The sequence below is a fragment of the Aotus nancymaae genome, unplaced genomic scaffold (assembly GCF_030222135.1).
Source record: "Aotus nancymaae isolate 86718 unplaced genomic scaffold, 86718_ANA_hifiasm-v0.15.2.pri h1tg000079l, whole genome shotgun sequence".
Taxonomy (NCBI): domain Eukaryota; kingdom Metazoa; phylum Chordata; class Mammalia; order Primates; family Aotidae; genus Aotus; species Aotus nancymaae.
In genome coordinates, this window is record NW_026988494.1 from 9,650,467 (window position 1) to 9,666,390 (window position 15,924).

Sequence of the window (15,924 nt, forward strand, 5' to 3'; positions counted from 1 at the left end):
AAATGAAATGTGATGCAGAATAACAAGGCAGACCCAGAAGGATATGTGACAATTAGGCATATTATTTTATAGTCACATTTATAAATGCGTAAAAACAAGGATGAGAAGACATATGCTGTCTATGAGGCAAGAGTTTCATTTCATAGCATTCTTAGGTGGCAATATAAGAAAATAGTTCTAATAGACTCTTTATTTTGCATGAATTTCAAGAAAATCTCCAGAATAAAAAGACAGATGGGCCCCACTCATTAGAAAACCCAGGCTTGTAATGTGAAAACCATGTGAAACAGTCATATTTTAATTTTGGCAATATTCTACCACAATGGCTAAGAAAGACTGACTAATAGGCACGTGACCATGACCACAAGGCAATGTAAGATGAGGTTATTTCTAGAAAAACAGATTTATCCACAGATTTCAAGAAAAGCAAATGAAAGTTTTCTGATGTATATTACCTCTTCTTCTACTGACTGATATTCTTTATCTTCTGGAGCAAGATCCAGCAAAATCGTTCCCTGATTAACACAGTGAAAAGTCAAATAAGGATTGGTGCCTGTAGGAGAGAAAAATTAATGTATGAAACAAAAGTCTGCACTACTCAGGCTCTATTTTGGAAAAAACTTCATAATAAATAATTGACATTTTGGAACAAGCCTAAACTGTTTGTAATTTGAACCCGACAAATTAGGTTATTTTAAATAAATTTACTCAAATATAGGAGATAAAAATGGAGATGTTTGGGGATCGATTTTATCTGTTCTTACAGAGTTTCTTGTACACACCACAGGGTTCGACAAATATTTGTTGAATTAAACTCTATCATGAACATATATGAAGCTATATCTGACACAAAAGAAAAACATACACTAACATCACAATGTAGTCAGATCTAAAATTTAAAAATTATCCTCTAAGAACTCTTGTAAGATGGCTTGAAATAGCCACTTACAATTGCTTTAAAATACATTATCTTTGTTAGTTTCACGGATGAACTAAAATACAGATAAATAAGCAAGACTCAAGCACAGAATCTTCCAGTTTTAATTTCACATCACTCTTGTAATTTGATTAGCTCTGTAGATTAACTGACTGATTCAAGTTGTCTCCTTTCTCTTCCCTTGCTTTCCTATGGTGAAAGTGCTTCTAACAAATAGAGAAATGGATAAACACGGAGGGGAAAGAGGCTTGTAACAGCAAAGTACAATGGAAAAAGACAAAGCTGACAGTCATAGGGGAGGGAGAAGGGTTCAAGATAAGAAAAGAAAGGTTAGATTGTGAAAAGGCATGTTAGGAAATGTTCAGTTCTATCCTAAAAGCAACAGGATTCTATTACAGGGGTTTAAGCAATGGAGTGATATGATCATGTAATCATTATGAAAAGACTGTGTTCACATTGCAGAGAAGATACTGGAAGGAAGCAAATGTGAAGGCTGGAGATAAACCAGAAGGTGGTTGGGACAATCCAGGAGACAAAATGGTGGTTTGGATCAAGTGACAGTCATGGGAAAGGACAGAAGTACAGAGATTCCAGAGAAATTTAGGATACAAAGTGTCGGGAGAGAGGGAAGACTGACTCTCAGATTTTTAAAGCTAGAGGGAGCACGAGGCCCATAACTGAGATGGGGAAGGCACAGGAGGTACTACAACAGTTCAGTGAATTGTTCTGGGGTTAGACTGCCTGAGTTCAATTGTCAGCCCCAACACTTACCTTGTACCACTGATTTCTGAAATTTGTTTTTTCCTGAACAGCTTACCTTGTTGTCCACCTAAAAGTCTTTCTACTCCTTTGATTAATTTGTGGCGGTGCCCATATGCATTGATGCCTATTTCTTTCAACTCTTCATGACCCATATCAGCCAACACATCTAGTGTAATCTGAAAAATGAAAAAAATTAGTTGTGAAATCTTTAACAATTCCTCATAGGACAAAAGCTCTTCCATTTGTCTACAATGCTACGATTGCCATTCAAATTATGAAAATTCTTTTGTTTCCTTTATAAACATGAGCTTAAAATCTTTTTAAAGTTGCCTTGATAGTCTCATCAGCATTTTTTTCTTACTTAAAGTACTCCTTGATTTGCTTTTGGTCCATGAGAATTAAAAAGGGAGAAACAATACCATAGAAATATAAAATGATCACTGCTATATTTCCTTTTGATTATTTCATCCTATCATCTCCTGCTTGCCTCAAGATAGAGGAGGAATCAGTAGCTTGAAAATGGGAAAACAGAGGGCAGGAAAAGGAGAAAGCAGTTTTTAGATGAAGATAAGGAAGAACTTCTCAGTGCTAAGAAACACTCAAGTCTGGGACAGGCTGCCTTAGAAAGCAGTGAGATTGATATCTCAAGTATTTAGTTAGATTACAAACTGTTTTATATACAGGCTACATTTTAAAATTCTAGTTTGGACAAGAAAAGAGTAGACGGTTTTTAAGTTCTCTTATAAATTATAGACTTAACAATCCCTTCTGCTTAAAATACATTCTATTTTTATACAACATAATGGTTTTTAATTTTTGGTTATTCATCCCTGTAAAATGGAGATGATTAGTTGGCTCAAAATCACCTAATTCCTTTATGGACTGAAGTAGTGTGACTCTACTACCACCCAGTGGCTATGTTCTGAACACACAGGATGAACTTGGGTAGCCACATTTCTTGAAGGCTGAACATGCACTTCTGCCTTGTCACAATCCAAATACCAGTCTACAAGATTAGTCTTTGATTTTCCTATTCGTTGGAAAACCAAGAAATTCGTTTATAGACACTCCTTTTCCAACTCAAACAAGATAGCTTTTTTCCACTTTTAATTTGCATGTAACATTCAAAAAAACTGACAAATTAGGCCTAGAGCTCTGCTGATTTTTGTCAGAATAAAGTATGAGTTTGATCTTTCCAGTGAAATGAGCATACATCACTCACTCTTTGGAAATAATTTTCTATATTGCTTCTAAGTGGTCATTTAAGCAATAATTGCTTCATTGCAAAAAGCGGGCAATCACCCAAAAGAAAGTTTTCGGCAAAGCTTAAAAAAAAAAATCTGAAATACACATCTTTGAGACAAAATAGTTCACAAAATAGTAGGAGCCTTTACATTCTTAGCTAGATATGATTTTAATACAATTTGGAAACTATGTTATGGATGTCCCATTTTTTTCCTCTAAATATTCTAAACTAACTTCAGTTTAAAACCAAGGGTTTCATATTTATGTGGTAACTTCGACTCAGAGAATCCTCAGACTTTTCTGAATTGATACACATAGTGCGTATCTGGAGGAAGTAGATACCAGGCCAGCAAAACACAGTATTCTCTACAATGTTCTAGAGGAGTAATGGAGAATATTTAACATATTTATTCATTTTATAGCTCCAATCATAAAATGAATACAAAAAACCCAAACCAAACCAACAAAACAACCCAAAGAGATTCTGATACTTAGTCACTTAGTTTAGAAGGCAAGGCCTCACATCTACTGTGGAAAGTGGTCTCCTACCTCCTGGTATTTGTATCCTCACTGTAATCCCTTCCCTATGTGGGACAGACTTATGAACTCACTTCTAACAAATATAATACAGCAGAAGTGATGGGAAATTACTTTTTACATAGATAATAAAAAGACTGTGGCTTCCATCTTGGGTGCTCACTCTTTGGACTGCTCACCCTAGAAGAACTGGCTGTCATGCTATGGCAGACAGACTCAATGATTCCCGCCTCCTTACATCATATCCTGTGTGCTCCCTCCTCTGGAGTGCAGGCTTGCCTAGTGACTTGCCTCTAACCAAGCAAATACAGCAATGGTGATGAGAGGTGACTAGCAGATCTTCTTTCTCTTGCTGGCTATGATAAAGCAAGAAACCATGTTATAGAGGGCCGCATGGCAAGGAACTGAGGGCTTCAGTCCAACAGGCTGCAAGGGACTGAATCCTGCCAATAATCATGTGAGAATGTGGAAGGGGATCCTTCCCCAGTGGAGTCTTTAGATGAGATACTGGCCCTGGCTAACACTCTATAGCCTTGTGAAAGACCATGAAGCAAAGGACACAACTAAGCTGTGCACAGACTCTTGACTCACAAAATGTGTGCTGTTTCGAGCTGCTAAGTTTGCGGTAATTTATCAAGCAGCAACAGTAATACTCTATAAGGTGACTCTGTGGAGAGGCCCACAGGTGAGGAATCAAGGCCAGTCAACCGACATTGTGAGCAAGCTTGAATGCAGGTCCCCGTCTTTGCCAGGTGAGTCTCCAGGTGAGACTGCAGACCTGGCTGACAATTTACTGCAGCTTCAGGACAGACCTCGAGCCAGAGGCACCCAACTAAGCCATGCTTCGATTCTTGACATACAGAAACTGTGGGATAATACATGTTTGTTATTTTAAGGCATTAAGTTTTGGGTAACTTGTTACACAGCAGTAGATAAGTGATCTACCTATGCTATCTTGGCATTTGTCCAATTAGATACTTAACAGTCACACAAAAGGAATGAATATGAATATAAGTAACTGAAGAAAAAAGAGAAAATGTTTATTAGGCTATCATGAAGGATAGAAGAGATGAAAAGCTATTAACCTGTGGAATCTGAAAACAAAAAGGGAATGGCACAATTTTATATGCTTGCAACTGAATATAAATATGCATTATTCTTGCAATTCCATCTAATCATTCGTCATCCATCTACCATTCATTCAATATTTCCTGTGTACTTGCTATATATTAAGCACAGTTCAAAGCACTTTATTTACATTATTACCTCATTTAATCCTTACAATGATGGATAATGAAGTACTATTGATGTATTTATGAGGTTACTGGTACTTACAGAAGTCATAAAAATAGTACACAGAAGAACTGAGATGTATAGCTCTATCTATTTTTCCCTGTTTATATTATTTAAAAGGATGACTAGAAGGCTGAAATGATTAAACATTAAATTTAGTTGCACTGAGTTACATGGTGCCCAATACATGTGTCCACATTTTTAGCAGGCAGTGGCCACTGAAAATCCTTAAATAAAAAGCTAAGGAATTTAGATCTATGTTAGCTCATTCACAAATACAATGTTTAATAAGCTCCTTCTTTATGCTATATATTTCTTTAAAAAGTAACTGAACATTTCATTTAATTCTAAAACGACCCACTATAGTCGGAAAATTACATAGTTGATCCAAATAACTGATAGTAAAAGAGTGGGACCGTGAAATAGAGTGCTAACCAAAGTTCATGCTATTTACTTGAGATAAGAAACAAATGCAAAATGGGTCAATGTCTTGGGAGAATCCCTATGGGAACTCTGGTCACGGCTGCAAGGAGGGCTGGGAAGGAAGGAACAGGAAGGAGATGAGGAAAGGTTCTCAGAAGAAAGTGGTAAATCTGCTAAGCAGCAGGAGTTAATTAGTCAGGGGAAGGAGGGAAGGGTGCTTAAGACAGAGGGAATAGCATGCACAAAGGGAAAATCAGTTAAAAGAACACAGTATTTGAGGGACCTTAAGTACTGCAGGTCAAAATGGTTACAGGAGAATGTGTATCAAGGATTAAAACGAGGGAATGGCAGAGCAGCAGGCACTGAGAAGATCTTAAAGGGCCTTATTTATCAAATTAAGGGGTTCAGAAGTATACCAAAGGCGCTGGGAAGTATTTTCAGCAGAGCAATATGATCAAAGTTGTATTTTAGGAGGATGAGATTGTTGGTGCTATGAAAGGCAGATTTGGAAGGGAAAACAGCTGAAAACAAGATGAAGATGCAGTGGCATGGAAGGGATGAATCTGAAAGCAACTGGAGAACTGTATTTACAGGGCCTGGTAAATAGAAATGGTTAAAAAAGAAAAAGGAATGAAAGTAATTAAAAACTATTCCAAAATCCTGCAGCTGGGTAACTACAAGACTATTGTATTAAAAAAGAAATGGAAGTATCTGGAGGGAAATGGTTAGTTGGATTTTAGACATGTTGCTTCAAGATTCAGGGATTTTATATGTAGCTGTATCAGCTGTTAGACATATTTCTCTGAAAATCGTAATTAAATTAACTTGCTCCTTTTTTTAAAACCATGACTTAGTTATTATACCCAGGAAATTGCAAGTTTGTTGGGCTAATTATTTCTATCTAGTATATATTAAAACAAAATTATAATCTTAAGAATAAAGATTAGCCATGTGTCAGTTGAAGTCTTCTTGCATATAAAGTAAAGGTCACTGCAAGAAGGGCTACCTCTAGCTTCTAAGATTCATTTTACTTGGGGTGGGGAAAGAAAATTAGTTTTAATGAAAAAGACCTTTCTCTTGCTTGGGCTTAAAAGGTTATATGGCACAGTAGTATTACTGTAGTAATTATAGTAGTAGTATTATAAAGAACTAACTTTACAATAAGGTTCACAATTAATTTACTGGAGGCCATGCTTTTGTCTTCAAGAATTTGAAACCAAAATATATCTGGTCACTTTCCATGAAAATATACAGGTTAACCACAAAAATGTCCACAAGCAGTTGCAATGTAAATAAAATCTGTCTTTCCCACAGAAAAAGTGTTCATAGGTAGGAAGCTATGTTATAAACAAAGGACCAAAGTCACATGGATACTATATTTAATTAACTAGAAAGGATACATGTATATATTATTTAACATAGAACTTGGCAAAGTATCTATGAGAAACATGAACTTGGAAGTTCAGAGACTTCCAAGAGAGTAACTGTGAAGATAGGAGGTAAGGCTATGATGTGTAGAAGAAGGGTTTTTTTCTGGGACCAGAAATAAAATAACTACATTCCATACCCCACTGGTATCCACAAGGAGGAACACAGGCAATGAGACATATAAGCATGTCAAAGTATATCAGAAAACAGAATGGCTCCCTGGCTTAAGCCAAACAGACATGAATTAAATGAATACAATACATGCACCCTCACTCTTCCCCCACTATATAGATATGTTGACCATCATCACATATTACTGATACAGAATGTTAATGGGAGTAAATGCTAAGGGTTAAAGTTATGGAAAAGGTGATCAAACATATTACTTTATAATGGAAGGCTAGATAAATAACATTTGCAATTAAAATAAAAATAAATTTGATTGCTTGACGATTGGGCCAGAAGACAGTCAAACATAGTTCAATACAAAGAAAGGTAGTATCACTTGTCTGGAGGAAAGGAACTGTGCTTGGTAACATGCTTTAAATGCAATAGTCTATGTATTGATCAAGAAAAGGCTATAGAAATTATTCTGGCCAAAAGAAAAATCAATGGAACCATTTACTTAGAACAAAACTGCAGTAAAAAAAGAACAATGCAACTGATGAAACCAGGACAAGCTGTCAGAAGGAGTGACTGGGAGACTAAACTATTAAACTATTAAAATCAATAAAATGTGATAAAAACACCACAGGAAGTCAGTTATTGACAAAGAGACTATACAATATAAAGTTAAAAAGAAGAAATAACACATAAAATTACAATGCAAATTGACTAAAAGAAGAAAAACTAATGTTCTTTAGGAAACTTTGGTCAGTAAATTTGAATTATTTGTTTGAATTAGGTCTTTGGTTTATTCAGCAAAGATGTGTTTGAAAGTTTACAACTACTGTGGATATGATTTGGGAAGAATGGCTATAGCTGTAATATGGGAACAGCAGAGTATAATGGTTTTAAAACAGCTTTCACACCTTCAGTTACGGAATAAGGATAAAGCCTTCTTACTGTTTAGAATAGTCTCCTAAGAAAGCTCCAAAACAGAGGATGAATAAATGGTTGGAAAAGTAAATGATTTGGTTGGAAAAGTAAATGATTACGGCAGTCTATAAAGACCTAACCATTAGACCAAAGGCATATGTGATGCTTCACTGTATTAAAAACTGACAGAGCAGCACAATATTATCGAGAATTTTAACTATCTGAAAATTTGTAGGCCTTAGGTTTTACAGGTCATGGAAATGATAGGTTAAATGTCTTTTAGCCCAATTTTACAAGTAAGAGGGTAAAAAATAATTAGAATTAAGGTCTTCTTTTAGTCCAATGCTATCCCTACTCAATTGTTCTTATCATTAAGAGTATTAAAGATAAACTATAATGAAAAATGTAGCTTAAAAAAAGCAGAAGAAAAACCAGCATAACTTATATAAAAAAGAAAAAAAGACCTGGTTTTTAAGTTAACTCCAAAGTGACTATAAGCCTAGAAGAGAAGCATAATGGGCCAAAGGGGCCATTGAAATACTGGAAAATTATGTCATATAAAGAATAATTGGAAAGAATAGATAGATTTATTCTAAAACAGGGGAAGATTTGTAGAGGTGTGTGGTTGAAAGGGTGACACCTCTGATAAGTTGACTAGGTCTTGAAAAGATATAAAGGGCCACATTATGTTGCAGCGGGCTGAATGGTGATCCTTAAAATGGTATGTCTAAGTCCTAATCCCTAGAACCTGTTAATATCACCTTCTTTGGAAAAAGGGTGTCTACAGATGAAATTACGTTAAGGGTCTAGAGATGAGGAGATCACCCAGGATTATACATACTGGTGGCCTCAAATTCAATGCAAATGTCCTTAGAAGAGATACAGAGGACAGGAAGGCCATGTGAAAATGGAAGCAGACTGGAGTAGCATGGGCACAAGCCAAGGAAGCTGCCAACCATCAGAAGCTAGAAGAGGCATGGAATACATTCTCCCCTAGAGCCTCTGAAGGAGTATAGCCCTATGAAACTTAATACATATGTAGACTTGAGATTACATCTCTGTGCAAAGCAGGGTAAGCATAAGCCCAAAACATACGAATTACACCTAGGGGCAGACTTTGGCACACTTTAAGTTAGAAGCATCCTATTACACTTGTCCCAAATTGTGACAAGTTATCTTCCCTGGCTGGAGGACTAACATGGGTGTTATTATACAAGGGTGATCCCTACACCTGGGAGAATAATTTTCTCTAAACACTTTCTCATTCTAAAATTTCATGTATATCAATACTCCATTTAAACTCAGGACTTAATTATCATTCAGTAGTTAAAGCTGACCATGATAATGAAAGCATACAATATTAGAACTCATTATCCTGTATAAAAACAGTGAAACAAACAGAAGAATCCTAAATCATAAATGCCCTAATGATGACTCCATCCTTAGACCTTTATAGACATTTAAGATGTATCCCAAAATAGCATGTGTCTATTGGAATGTACGGCTGATTTTTGGTTCAAGATTATTTAAAACTCCAACTGGACAACAGAAACTTCATAAAGGGGCAATTTTTAAAAGGTGCAGTGGTCTAAGTACTACTGTGCTTTCTGAATTAATGAGCAACTGCTTCAGGAGCCTAGTCACATAAATAATGAAATGAGATGAATAAAGCCTGATGCTTTTCCGAAAAAAACAACCAAGCACAATTTTGAAAACATTCTTTTGAGGTAGTTGTATGGTCTAAGTTTTCACATTTAATAAACTGTATATTGCTAAGCTGCTTATAAAGATAAAACAAAATAACAAAGACTCATTTGTCAGACAATTTTGGGAAGAAGTATAAAATACCAGGCTCCTCTGGCTTCTTATGAAATGTTTTGTGGTTTTAAACATAGCTCATAAGAAGCAAAAGAGAAAGAGGTGGGTAGTAATTAAGAATTCTTTCTTTTTTTTTTTGAGATAGGGTTTTGCTTTGTCGCCAAGGCTAGAATGCAGTGGCAAAATTACAGCTCACTGCTGTTTCAAACTCCTGGGCTCATGTGATCCTCCTGCTCTGGCCTCCTAGTAGGTAGGACTACAGATACCCAGTAAGTCACCACACTCAGCTAACTTAAAAAAATTTTTTTTGTAGAGATGGGGGTCTCGCTTTGTTGCCTAGGCTGGTCTCAAACTCCTGGGCTCAATCCTGCCTAGGCATTCCAAAGTGCTGGGATTAAGGTGTGAGCCACTGCATCCAGCCTAATTCTTAGTATTTAATTTAAATGACTCAAATATATACAAGACTGTTTACCTGTTCTGTTTCAAAGATATCCCGAAGGTGTTCAAGTCCAAGGCTTTTTAGGAATTGGCTGATATTCATGTCAAGACCCACAACTAAAACAGAAACATATTAAAGATTCTCAGAGAGAATTTTATAAAGAAAATTTCAGTATCCATTTAAAGCTATGACTCTGACACCCTTGGCTGTCAGATGATTTTACATGGCATACAATAATACAGAATACATAGATTTAATTCAGACACTTTATTTCTGAAGTTGACTGAGAAGTAAAAGCAGAGTGTTTTATCTTTATCAAATTAGCATTTGTATCAATTCTAATATTGTGGTTAGAATACAGAATTATAGATTATTGTAATTATATAAAAATATAAGTATAGAATATTATAATACTAATTTTAATTATAGTATTTCTTGTATTATAGAATGCTACTTACATAGAAAAATCTAAAGGTTTTAATGAATTAAAAAAATCTAAATGTATCAGCTATCATTTTAGTTTTCATTCCTGAAATGACTTCTCAGGTGTGTTCTGATACAATTTCAGTATCCACCCAGTGGTTCAAGAAGACGTTCTGGTTGTAAGTAGATGCTCTAGAATATACAGAAATTCTGCTCCACTAACAAAAGGTATAAATCAATAAGCATTCCCAGGGTCTACTCACCTTCTCCTTCCTTCCTTTCTGTTCCAGAGGCGCCATCCCCTGCATTGGAGGCTCCTCCTACAGCCAACTCTGCTAAAGGGCCAGTGAGGTTGTCTATGCTGCTGGCAGCAGAGAGGCAGGAGGGGGTAGATGCTGGTGAGATCAGAGAGGCACTCACTACAGTAGCTTGAGGTTTAAAACAGGTAGGTAAGGCCTCTGGGGGCATGGCATCTATCAGCAAAGCTCTGATATCATCAGCCTAAAAAAATGATTTAAAAAAAAACATGAAAATACTATATATTAAAATGGTAAGTTTTTCACTAAGAACCAAATGCTTTGTGAATTTTTTCCTTAATGAATGCTTCATTATCCCCTACTGGTTTTTGATTATTCCTTCTCCTATCTACAGCTCCAAATAGTTTCAGTAGATAGAACTGGAGAAACAATATAATCTTAAAAAAAATTTCTTCTTTCATTAAAAACAAGCACTTTCAGTGTTAACTGTCACCCTTCTTTAGAAAAAATTTCCATATTTACTATATTTTATATTTAAACAGCTATAATAATCTGGTTATTTACTTCACACTTAATAATTTCATGTACAATTAACAAGGTAAAATTTCAAAGGGATGACACTTTAATTTGGCTCGTTTATTCATAAACTTTACAGGTTTTAAGTATTAGACGAAACTGCTGTTCGAGTATGCAGGAGACAGTCTCCAAAGACAGCCAGCCATCAATTCCTTCCTCCCATCATGCATACCTTTCCTTGAATTTCCCTACCTTTGAATCTGGTTTAGCCTGTGAGTTGTCTTGACCAAGAAAATGCAGAAGAAGTGATGTTCTGAGGCTTTTGAGCCAGGCTTTAAGTGGATTGGCAGTGCCTACTTTTACTCTCTTAGAAGCCATCTGCCATGCTGTACACAGAAGTTTAGGTTAGACTAATGAGTGATGATATCCTATGCAGGGAGAGCCCTGAAGGATGAAAGCCCATTTTGGAAGCTCCAGTTCCTGCCGAGTTCCCAGGTGAAGGTAACACAAAACCGGCTGAACTGCCCAGCCGAGCCCAGCCAGCTTCCAGAAATGTGAGAAATAACAAATCATCATGTGAAAACACTCACTAGGTTATGGGATGGCTTGGTATGCAGCAATAGAGAAATGAAATGCATACTGGTACCTGGAAGTGAGGTACTGCTGGACATATGGCTTTGGTTGGAGGCATGAAGGGTGGCCTGGTGACTGCTGAGGATGGCTGTGAGTAGAAGACAGGCAAGTGCTATTGAAGGGGAGAGAAAGGGGACTGATGCTGTGGAGCAGAATGTCTGGCAGCACTGGCACATGAGGTCTTATGTAAGGCAGAACATGAACCTAAACAGACTTCTAAATTTGGCTAAGGAGATTTCCAGAACAAATTCTGCCTCGTCAACTGGACTGGTGTGTTTATCTGCCCATGATAAGGTACAGGAAGAGAGAAAAGAACTAAGAAAGGAACTGTTTAGTTCTCTTTAAGGAAATGTATTCACCCAAGATTTGCTAGGTTAGAAAATAAAATTATTCACCATTCCCAGCCTTTCCATCAGGAAAAGTTTCTCCAAGTAAGGAACAGCCTCAAGCCAAAGGTCATATCCAGGGTGCTGACAGGAAAACACGGCCTCAGAATAAAAATCAACTAGAGGTATAGATATATTACTTCAAAGTCTTTAAAGAACCTCTAAGGTGGTACCTTGTGAACTCCCTTGGCTAAATAAAAGAGCCTTGAGGGATTTTCTGGGTATTGCCCCACTGCACCTTGACTTGGAATCCATGTTAGAGAGGGACCTGTCTTCAAAAGATTTGTGGGCTGGGCTTTTGGCTGATAGAGTGGTGTATAATTTGATGGGAAATCCAAAAGTATATAAAGGAGGAGTTGTACTAGTTTGAACTAAAAGGAATAGACAGATTAAAATGATAAAAGGCTCAGCATCCCCAAATTTCTAGCAACAGAAAACAGGTTGAGAAAGTAATTTGGCTGTATGATCCATTTCTTATAAAAAGAGAAGGATAATTCAGAGGGCATAGCCAAGAGCTACAGAGGCTGGGTACAGTGACTCACATCTGTAATCCCAGCACTTTGGGAGGCTGAGAAAGGAGGTTGAGGGAGGAGCCTAGGAGTTCAAGATCGACCTGGGCAACATAGCAAGACCCAGTCTCCACAAAAAGAAAAAAAAAAAATAGCCAGGCATAGTGGTATGTGCCTGTAGTCACAGCTACTTAGGAGATTGAGGGGGGAGGATGGCTTGAATTTGGGAGGTCGATGCTGCAGTTAGCCATGTTCACACCACTGCACTCCAGCCTGGGTGAAAGAGCCAGACTGTGTCTCAAAAGAAAAAAATAAAGGCAGTCACAGAGATCCACCCCCTGGGAGCAGAACTGGTCCCTAATCAAGGACCATTCCCTAACTCCAGAGTAGATGGCCCTGATAACAAGTGCCTGACTGAATTTTAGAATTGCTATAGACCCAGTGATGACTATCTGCCCCCTGTTGAATATAATTTGAATGTGGGAAAAATAGATTTAATTTGTGTTCACAGGGAAGACTGGCTGATTAAAGATGGCCATAAAATCTTTGCTTTTCCTTTCAAAGAAGGTGGGATCTATTTTCCTGTACCTTGAACCTAAGCTGACTTTAACAGAATGTGGCAGAAGTGACAGCATGTCAGTTCCAGGCTTAGCCTTAAGGAACTATGGCAGCTTCTGCTTTCTCCCTTTTGAGATGTAATTATTCCGTGAAGAAATTCTAACAAGACTACTTAATGATGAGATACCACATGGGACTAGTGAGGCTCCAGCCTTCTAGTCGTGTCTGTCAATGCCCCTGGCATATAAGTGAAGCCATCTTTAGGTTTCTGCCCCAGCCACCAATTATATGCAGTTGCACAAGTGACCCCAGGTAAGACCAGAAAAACCTCCTAGCCAACATACAGAATCATAAGAAATAATAAATCATTATTATTTTAAGCCAAAGTGTATTGAAACAGTTTGTTACTCAGCAATAAATAAATGAAACAGAACATACCTTGAAAAGAACATTTTTGGCTTAAAAAATGAGAAATTATTGTGACTATATAGTAACTCCCTGATTTTCAGAAAGTTCAGAGAAGATGACGTAGTGTTTAACTTTGCAGTTAAATAATACTGTTCAGAGTTAATTTTTCTTTGACTATCTCACAGACATTGGTAAATTATCATGAACACTAGTTGCTCTACAATAATATGTCAAATATAGAAGGTATAAGATATTTTACTAAATATAATTTTTTAAGGGTACACTTTAAAAATGTGTTTTCTTATGATCCATGTTTTCCCAGCAGGCTAAGAATGGCAAAAAAATTAAATTAACTTACTGTTTAGTTTGCCTTAAGAGTGTTAAATTATATTTTCATAGAAAAAGTGTGAACTTCAAAAATTTTCAGAAGAAAATCTTTGTTCTAAGTGAAATAAACACGATTAAAAGTAAGCTGCTGAGCCCGAGAATCTAATGTCATCTCTGAAAGTACAATGAACAATACTCAGTATCTGAAATGAGGACTTACTGTTGCCAGATCCAGAGGTGTCTGACCTTCTTGGTTCTTCATGGTTGGATCTGCACCATGCGCTAGCAGCAGGGCACACAGCTGTGTCCTTCCTTTCTGGGCTGCTTCATGGAGAGGAGTAAATGCCCACTTATCTGTTGCATTTACACACGTGTTGTATTTTATCAATAATGCTGCTATGTCAACATGCTGAAGAAAAAGAAAAGGATACAAAGAGTTAAGAATGAGATCATCTGGTAAAGCACCATCGTGTATACTTGTTTTTATTTAACAATTCACTCTCTCTGTAGCTCCATTTTCATCCTTAAAAGAAGTTTCTTCTAAAAAAATAAAAGGAGTATTTCAGTCCTCTATTTATACTTTGGACTCCATCTTGTCTTACGTCCTCCAAAATCTCAATTCCACAATTACACTTTTACCCTGTAACTGTTCATTGGCTTTTTTTTTTTTTTTAATTTATCCTTCTAATATATTCAGCTTTTTAAAAAAACAAATACTATGTAAAGGGGTTTGCTTTGTAAAGTGAAACTAGTACCTAATTCAAGTCTTCTGTTAATGGTCTAATCTATCTGCCAAACTTTTCAATCACTCTATTCACACTGATTCTCTTATCTTTCCATTTCTTTTCTAACCTACTGCAATCTGATTTACTGAAACACTTATCTCAAAGATTCTCAATGTTTTTTCTTCAGCCTTTGAAAAAGCAACATAACATTTTATAAAAATTGGTCTGTTATGTCTAAATGATTGAGGGGTGGAGGAAATGTTAGCAGCAGACACACTAATAACCTGGGTGTGAGGAGATGAGACCCTGAACTGTGACAGTCATAGAAAAATGGAAAACAAGGGCTAAATCTGAGAAATTATGCAATAAAAAAAATTGGGTTTAGAAAGCCAAATTCACAACAGAAGAGAGAGACAGAAAAGTCAAAGATGACTACATTTTTGTTGGGGGGAGATGGAGAATCTAGAAGATTAGAAAAAAAGGCAGAACTATTAACAGAAATTGAGTTGTACAAGTTTAAGTAGGGGCCAGGTGCGGTGGCTTACACCTGTAATCCCAGCATTTTGGGAGGCTGAGGTGGACAGATCACCTCAGGTCAGGAGTACGAGACCAGCCTGGCCAACATGGCAAAACCCCATCACTACTAAAAATACAAAAATTAAGCATGGTGGTGTATGCCTGTAATCAGCTACACACGAGGCTGGGGCATAGAATAGCTTGAACTCAAAAGGTGGAGGTTGCAGTGAGCTGAGATCACACCATTGCACTCCAGCCTGGGTGACAAAGCAAGGCTCCATCTCAAGAAAAAAAAAAGTTCAAGTAGGTATGAAACTCTCAGATAAGGTTCACTGAGGTAGGTAGCTTCTGAGGTAAAACATCAAAGTAATGACATTCTGTAGATGGTTTGTCAGAAAAGGTTGGCGCATAGTCAAGGGGGCATCATTCACTTATTCACTCTGCCACCCGCTCATCCACCAACCAACCAATTGCTTAATATCTATGGAGGGCCAAGCACTGGGGATAGGAGCCCCAGGGAGATACAAAATGGAATAGTGGATTAATAGTTGTAGCTATTTGATAAATGAGCTCATTAAGGAAAGGAATACAGAAAGATAATTGCAAGGTGAATAAAACCTTGAAAGTAACAACATTTTGGAAAAGGAGAGTGACAGAAAAATCCTCAGAGACAAGAGGAGATATAGAAGCTGGAGAAGGACTATAAAGGAGCAGGACTATAAAAGCCATTATAGGAGAAAGTTCCA

At 36.9% G+C, this 15,924-nt stretch overlaps 1 protein-coding gene across 1 annotated transcript in view; it reads right to left on the reverse strand.

Moving 5' to 3' along the window:
• Nucleotides 1–15,924, reverse strand: part of TNKS (tankyrase) — a 208,814-nt gene that overhangs the window by 25,361 nt on the left and 167,529 nt on the right. Inside the window, exons 18-22 of the mRNA XM_012468767.3 lie at nt 14,158–14,346; nt 10,607–10,844; nt 9,954–10,036; nt 1,755–1,875; nt 456–553 (exon numbers count right to left, since the gene is read on the reverse strand). Coding sequence (XP_012324190.1) covers nt 456–553; nt 1,755–1,875; nt 9,954–10,036; nt 10,607–10,844; nt 14,158–14,346 — 729 coding nt within the window. The remainder of the gene's footprint in view (nt 1–455; nt 554–1,754; nt 1,876–9,953; nt 10,037–10,606; nt 10,845–14,157; nt 14,347–15,924) is intronic.